The 8,277-nt window shown below is 42.2% G+C and overlaps 1 protein-coding gene across 1 annotated transcript; it reads right to left on the reverse strand.

Annotated features, from left to right (window-relative positions):
• Positions 1-392: 392 nt before the first annotated feature.
• Positions 393-6,811, reverse strand: ACTC1 (actin alpha cardiac muscle 1). The gene is made up of 7 exons (XM_006123269.3): positions 6,660-6,811; positions 5,682-5,830; positions 4,052-4,376; positions 2,832-2,993; positions 2,524-2,715; positions 1,043-1,224; positions 393-731 (listed from the first exon to the last, which is right to left on the reverse strand). Exons 2-7 carry the CDS (start codon positions 5,808-5,810, stop codon positions 588-590), a joined length of 1,134 nt encoding a protein of 377 aa, XP_006123331.3. The 5' UTR covers positions 5,811-5,830; positions 6,660-6,811; the 3' UTR covers positions 393-587.
• Between the last annotated feature and the right edge of the window lie 1,466 nt (positions 6,812-8,277).

Consider the following 8,277-nt stretch of genomic DNA (forward strand, 5'->3'; position numbering starts at 1 on the left):
TAGTTTTAAGTAACACTGATCATATGAACATAATTATCCTTTTCCAACTGTGTTTGGTATATAGGACTTTGGTATTAAAATATTTGGATTATAACTAATCCAATTAGCAATTGAAAAATCATCTTTAAACCCAAAGAACAAATGTGAGTGCTTAGCTTCCACTTGTCCCACTTACTGTTTTTACCCCCAAGCTACTTCTTTATAAGCTTTATTATAAGATGCTTGTTTTGTTTCAGGTTCCAAAAGAAAAAAGTCTGAACATATTATGGCTGATAGGGTGCCCATCATCACATTATTGAAAAAGGATGCCCTTCCAAAGACATTGATGTGTGGTGTTTAGTTCTAAAATTAATCTGGAGGTTTAGAAACTAAGTTAAAAATGGACAAAATCATTTGTAGGTTGCAAGTCCCAGATCTTGTTTATTTATAAAGCAATAAATATTAGAAGAAGCACAAATAAATTGCACGAGTGTGTAAACAAACTGTACAATGACTGAAGAAAGTTCAGGAAGGATTACTGGAAGACTCCAAGAAGCATAATATCATCATTATCATCCTGAGTGGGAGGTAAATTGAGGAAAAGGCATTTAGAAGCACTTGCGATGGACAATGGAAGGACCAGCCTCATCATATTCCTGTTTGCTGATCCACATCTGCTGGAAGGTGGACAGAGATGCCAGGATGGAACCACCGATCCAGACAGAGTACTTGCGCTCAGGTGGGGCAATAATCTAGGGAAGAACAAACAACAAAATCCTCATCAGTTCAATAGTTTGAGTTTCCAACAGCTAATTTACATGGACTTTGTAGTGACTACATAAAATTATAAAAGAACTTTCCTATTTTATCACTGGTAACATCTCCAGAAGCTGCCAGCCTACAATATCTGCAATATTCTCAATGGCAATTTTTACAGCCAGATTCTCCTTTCCTAACACTTGCTTCTTATCAGTAAAATTCCCACTGCCCAAACTAGTTATTTAGCCCAATGCAATAAATTCTTGACCGTGATTTCCATTTCATAGGACATCAAACACCTCACCTTGATCTTCATAGTGCTAGGAGCTAATGCAGTGATTTCTTTCTGCATGCGGTCAGCGATACCAGGGTACATGGTTGTACCACCTGAAAGGACATTGTTGGCATACAGATCCTTGCGGATGTCAATATCACACTTCATGATGCTATTGTAGGTAGTTTCATGAATACCAGCAGATTCCATACCTTAAAAAGGTAAGATGATAGATCAGCAAATTATACTGAAGGGACAATTTTTGTGTCAAAGATCTGTGAACATTTATAGCTATTAATAAGCATTCAGTGCCATAAATGTATAGGTCTTAAAACAGAGCAAGATCTCTCTGTCCTGGAAGAGTGACAGAATAGAGATAAAATAAAACATGTCACAATGATTTAGCTAAAGGGAGGGTGTGGAGAGATTATTTATTGTAAAATAATAAATAATAATAACTAACATAAAGTACAATCCTAAAACAAATACATTTTTAAAAGGAGAGTAGCAAGCGACAGTGTGTATGTGGGAAGGCACTTTTCAGTGTGTGTGTATATATATATATATATATATGTGGGGAGATTGGAGAAAATGACAGAAGAAATATAAAATGAGCAAGAGATTAAGTAGGACTAGAGTCTTGAAAGCGAGACAAAGAGCTTTATTTGATCTGATAAATGACTTTCAAGTAAGGGACTTGCAGAGGCAAAGCACAAGAGAAAGAGATTAGCAGTAGTGAAGAAAGGAGAAAAGGGAGATGCCAGGCCAGAAAGATTCAGTTACAAAGACAAAAAGTGATCCAGGCATAGACAAGGGGTTTAGCAATGGGTGTAAAACGGAAAGACATCAGAAGCAAATGTTCATAGGTTACATTCCAATGTATTAATTTAACAGGTGCTTCCTGAAAGCAATGAAACTAGATCTGCAACAAGATGCCAGCTGATGAACAACTGCATTTAACACACAGGTTTTATACTATAAACACTTGCGTCCATCAGATTTGTTTGGCTCTATATCAGAATTTACAATCTTATCCATGACAGTGTTTCATTATAGTGCATATATATAGACGCAAACCTCTTTTTGAAACTTCACTTCTCAGTGGCAGCAGCTGTTGTCTGAGTAAATATAACAGATAAACCTTTCAAATGCTGTCTCTGAAAAAATTCACCTCAGTGAAAAATCTCTAATGACACAGTGACATTCAACTAATACTAAGCCATTTGTGGATGAGCAACAACATTTCTGCAAGAATAGAGTCCTATAATAATGTCACAACAGCTCAATAGGTGAAATTTACTTGTCAGCCAGCTCCTCAGCTAGTGTAAACCAAAAGAACATCATTGACATCAGTTGAGCTATCCTGATTTAACTAGCTGAGAATCTTCCCTAATGTAATGACAGGTGTGTGTGTGTGTGTGTGTGTGTGTGTGTGTGTGTGTGTGTGTGTGTGTGTGTGTGTAAAGGGGTCGGGGTTTACTACTAAAGGAGTCATCCTTGATGGCACTTACCAATGAAGGATGGCTGGAAGAGTGTCTCTGGGCAGCGGAAACGTTCGTTACCTATTGTGATCACCTGACCATCGGGTAATTCATAGCTCTTCTCCAGAGAGGATGAGGAGGCAGCAGTGGCCATTTCATTCTCAAAGTCCAAAGCCACATAGCACAACTTCTCCTTAATGTCACGGACAATCTCACGTTCAGCTGCAGGACCACAGAAATAAGTCAAGGTCTGAAGAATAGGATTATCAAAGGCAGAAGATGGTGGTTTGAGAGAAATGAGAAGATGTTAGCAAGAGATAAGGAAGAGGTGTACTTACCTGTTGTCACAAAGGAGTAGCCACGCTCAGTGAGGATTTTCATGAGGTAATCAGTCAGATCCCTGCCTGCCAGGTCCAGACGCATGATGGCATGAGGCAAAGCATAACCTTCATAGATAGGTACATTGTGGGTGACACCATCACCAGAATCAAGAACAATGCCTGGGAAAGATAAATGACAGAAATCAAATACATCTGGAAGCCTCTAACTTTTAAAAAAAAAAGTCACATGACCTTTCAATAAAAAAACAACAAACAAAAAAAAGTCTATGTAATGTAAACCAATAGTTACAATGGAACTGGTTCATTCTGCCTTTACTAGAATGGCTATTACTAAAGATTCAGAGTGATCATTCACTTAAAACAGTCAATCTCCACTTATTCCAGGTAAAATCCTTTCAAGTACAAGCGTGATCTCAGTGACTATGTTCTTTAAATGAAGCCCATGTATTTGTCCTGAGTCTCCTCTCAAACCAGAGCTACCGATGTAACTTTAGTAACATCATAGTAGGCACTTCTGGTTTACATCACTGTAAGTGAGAGGAGAATAAGGCTATGGCTATACTACCACACATGTTGGCAAAACTTATGTCACTCAGGGCATGGGGGGAAAAAAACCCTACCCCCCAGCCAACATAAGTTTTGCTAGCTAGCATAAGTGATAGTGTCCACAGTGCTATGTCAGTGGGAAAGCTAGTGCCACTCCTGGGGGATTGTTTAATTATGTCAACAGGAGAGAGCTCTCTCCCATCAACATGGCTACATAGCATTTTTACAACAACATAACTACATGGGTACAACTGTGCTAATCTAAACTAACTGAGGCTCATTTTAAAACAATATGGATAAAATACCAATTTCTTATGGCACTTTTCATCAGCCTATCTTTAATATATTTAGCTTCAAAACATTCCTATGGAAGTAAATAAATATTATCCTCATTTTAAAAGGAAAATAGAGCGGTTAAGTGACTTGCCCAAGGTCACAGAAGAAATATGTGGCAGAACAATGAACTGAACCATGGTTACAGAGTCTTATGTTAGTATTCTTTTGTACATTCAGCAGACTGTTTTGATGATTTTTTTTTACAAGTGCCATGTTTGAAAGACATCTATCTTTGTGTGACTGTGAATGTGTTAGAGACTGCTCACAGTTTTCTATTTTCTTTTGGAGTTGAGGGGTTGAAAGGAAACATTCCTATAGCAATCAGTTATTTTTACCTGTGGTACGACCAGAGGCATATAGGGACAAGACAGCCTGGATTGCCACGTACATGGCTGGCACATTGAAGGTCTCAAACATTATCTGGGTCATCTTTTCACGGTTAGCTTTAGGGTTTAGAGGAGCCTCTGTAAGCAAAGTAGGGTGTTCCTCAGGGGCCACACGCAGTTCATTGTAGAATGTGTGGTGCCAGATCTTTTCCATATCATCCCAGTTGGTGATGATGCCATGTTCAATAGGATATTTCAGTGTCAGGATACCTCTCTTGCTCTGAGCCTCATCACCTACATAGGAATCCTTCTGACCCATGCCAACCATAACTCCCTAAAGGAGGAAAATATAAAGAAACTTTGTCTGGGTGGGAAATACCATCATTAAGCACAGATTTAATTGTACCCAAGAGATTAATATTTTATTTGGGACAAAGGAGAGAGAAATGAAGAGCTATGCCAAAATGTGTTTAAATACAGAAAGTAACAGTTACTTTGAATATTAATTAAGTCAACACATGGCTGAATCCTTTAAAAAAAAAATCCTACTTCATTTAATCAAAGTGACAACCAACAAAAAAAAGACTCATCCAGCTCATTCCCAAATATCTAAGGCTAAGTTGGAAAGTAATCTGCACAATATCATAAATATGAATAGCTGGATGAGAGAACATTTTTATAGCTATCCCCATTACAGTGAAATGTATCTACCAATGTAGTCAATCATTCATAAACTAGGAAGCAAATACAACCGTGGCATTCTGGACTTCATGCCAAATAGTATATTATAAATAAAAGAGAGGAGGGGCTTATCTCATGTAGTAAACAAAAAAAATGAATTACGTATTAGTGTTTTTATCACTGAGCCCATAATATCAAATGTCAATTCTGAGCTTTTATTTATTTTTTGCATGTAATTTATAGCTCCTTTGCGGGAAGGGGGCACAGTTTACTAAAAGTCTTCTATATACTGATTTAATGTTCATAATATGGAGAGATAAGGGGATGAAAGGAGGAAAAGTAGCATTATAAGGAGATAAGAGGAAGGGGAAAGGATCTGGGGGGTAAATAGAAAATGAGTAAGGAGTTCCAGGGTAACAGAAGAAATAGATAAAGGGATTCAAGGGGAAGGGCAGTGGTGTGAAGGGTTAGATGATGAGCTATGTGAGGAGGCAAAGGTCTAAGGACAGATCCTGGCTCAGGTGTTGTAAATTCAATGAATGGAGCTAGATGGATTTCCACCTGCTGGAGCTCTGGTCCACGCGGGAGGGAAATTAGGAGAAACTAGACAGCTGAGAGAGAGGAGCTAAGGTTAAAGAGATAAGGCTGTGAAGAATGAAACCGAGGCCCAGTGGGGAGAGGGAGGCGATGACAGATACGATCTGAGAGGCTAGGATGTGAAGACTGGGGAGGAGAAAGTTCAGGAGGGCAAAGATGCGGGGTTTGAGGCGTGCGGCGCCGGAGGAGTGCAAGGAGATGGGAAGGTCAGAGGGGGGAAGCGGGGTCTGAAGGAGCACAAGGGGGTAAGAGAAGCAGAGCTGCGAGGCGCCGCAGGAGGAGGTGGCTGGGGACGAGCACGGGGGAGCGCAGCGCACGCGGCTGCGCATCCTGCCCCCTGGGCGAGTCGCGGGGCAGTTACCTGGTGCCGGGGGCGGCCGACGATGGACGGGAAGACGGCTCTGGGGGCATCGTCTCCGGCGAAGCCGGCCTTGACCAGCCCGGAGCCGTTGTCGCACACGAGCGCGGTGGTCTCCTCGTCGTCACACATGCTGGGCGGCGGGCAGGGATCTGCAAGACAGCCCAGCCGCGTGTCCAGAGCCCGCAGGCAGCAGCGCGCCCTTCCCGGCCACGTTACACCCCCCCCCCCCCACACACACACACCCACACACACCGCGGGGGCAACTTTCTCTACCCCGCGGGGTCTCGCCTGAGCAGCTCCCTCCCGCGCAGTGAGAACTATCAGACAATAATCCCCCTCCCTCCCTGTCTGATCACCACACACAGGGGGCCGTTCTTGGCAGACCTTTCCCTCCAGTTGTTCCTCATTATGACTGATCCCTCAGAGCGACTGCCTGCAGTGACCGTAGATCTGGCAGGGGAAGTTGCTACATAGCGCAAACGCTTCTCCAAGCCTTTGGGGAGGGTCTGGGCAACTAACCCCCCCTCCCACCCCTTCAAGTTCTTCAAACGCCCTACAACTTCTTCTGCTAAGCATCATTAGAACGACTTGAAAGCGATGTCTCTCAAAAGATCTCTTTGTTTGAAGGACAAGCACACTTTTGAGAGCTGGGGTGGAGGGGGATCTCACACACAACACGTTGTGGTGTCTTATAATTCCCCAGGCCGCCAAGATGTGCCGACCACTCTTGTTTTAAAAGCAGTGGATGTAATGAGGAATGAATGAATGAAAAGCTTCTAGGCTTCAGTCCCTCCTTCCCAGCCCTCACCCCAAACCCGACACAAAATTAGCCCTTGCGCAAAGCAGCTCCTCCAAGGTGGTCGCTAGAAATCCAGGCAGCGTCTTCTCTTTTCAGCCCGCTCTTCTAATTGCCCCAAAGATGCCTTCTACAGCTGTGCTAGGAACTTGGCTGATGGGCTGCTCAGCGGTATTACTCACCAGATCAGCACCTACTGCGTGGCGTTCCTGAGAAAAAAGGCTGGGTAGTGACTCAGAGGCAGATACACCAATTTATACTTCCTGAGGGCAGCGGCAGTCCCAGGCTCCTGAGGGACAAGCTAGCCACCTTTTCCTTATTTGGTAGGCTTCACTCCATTGAGTAGCAGAGAAGCCATTAATGGAGTAAGGGAAGGCAAAAGTCAGAGTAGGCTACAGGGCCCAACAGGCCATGTAAGGAAAGCAAGGGGGTGACATTCTAACAGCAAATGGGATGGCCAAATAGGGAGATCCTGTGAACAAATCATGCATACTTGTTCTGGAGGCCAATATTTTTAAAAAGATGAATGAAAGAAGTGTTCCATCTTGCTGTTTTAAATAACCAGAAAGCTGAGAAAGATCAATGAATTAAGCTCTAGTTGCCATAGTGTCTGGCATGTGTGACTGCAGCTTGGGAAATAAGTAACTGGGACAAGTGATGGGTGACATTTAAAGGAGATAATAGTTGGACCATTAATATCAAAATGCATTTGTTTGGGGATGGTTGCGCCCTTACTTTTATATTGAAACTGATAATATCCCCACTATTGAAAAGACAGCAGGTGAGCAGGCCGATGTGTGAGGCTGTCATTGGTAGCTACAATCTCAGGTTTTGCTCTTGGGAAAAAGGCAGAAGACAACATTTGCTCCCTGCATTGCTTCAGCAAGAAGCAATGCACATTTTAATTGTCTCTAAACTTTGGTTAATACACATAGGAAAAAAATTGTGCCCTCCTTTGCTTTTGGTAGGCAATGGGCAGTGAAAGCAGTATCTGTTGGCTTACAATACCGCATATATAAACTCCCCATTTTTGTACTTTTAGTGCATACTGAATCAGTAATGCATAGTGATGTGTGAGGGAGGGAGGGAGAGATGGAAACAGCTTGAACAAAAGCAGCCATGGTATTAATGTAATGTGGCAGTTGTTTTCCTGCTCTGTTGCTGAAACATCCACATTGATAATTTGTTCCAGCAGTGAAACCTAGAAGATCCATATATCTTAAAGGGGTTTTTTTTCGGTTAAAAATAGAAAGACTGGAGAGGCATCCCTTGAGTGGGTTTGGCCTGGTATGTGAAGGCACAGATTGTCAACGAGTTTCCTAAAGGAACTTTATTATACTGCAGAGTAGTGTCCTTCGGGAGCTCAGCTTGTAAACTACCCAGACATGTTAATGTCTGCCTACGCTGCTCACTCTTGGGAAGTAAAATCTGAGCCCAAGGGAAAGGGGCGGAGGGCAAGAGAAGTAGCAGCAGCTCAGCCAGATCAGTCACTCAAATACAAATCTTGTGCATGAAACATATTAGATGCTGATAAGGATCACTTCTATCAAACACCCATGTATATCTTAAAAGATGTGGGAGGAAAGAATCTTTGAGTGTAATTTGTAGTCTGCTGCAGCTTTTCTGTGCTGTCTTTGCACCGAGAAATGGCCTCAACAAAAAGTGTGAGTGGAAATTACAGAGGATCCATACTATTCATTTCTATATTGTACTTCAAGGAGGTGGCAGAGACTCTTGCACTTTAAATTTCTCCTGTAGAGATAATAGATGCAACAAATATTGTGTAATAGCGTAAGTAGT

Source organism: Pelodiscus sinensis, chromosome 4, assembly GCF_049634645.1.
Source record: "Pelodiscus sinensis isolate JC-2024 chromosome 4, ASM4963464v1, whole genome shotgun sequence".
Classification (NCBI taxonomy): Eukaryota; Metazoa; Chordata; order Testudines; family Trionychidae; genus Pelodiscus; species Pelodiscus sinensis.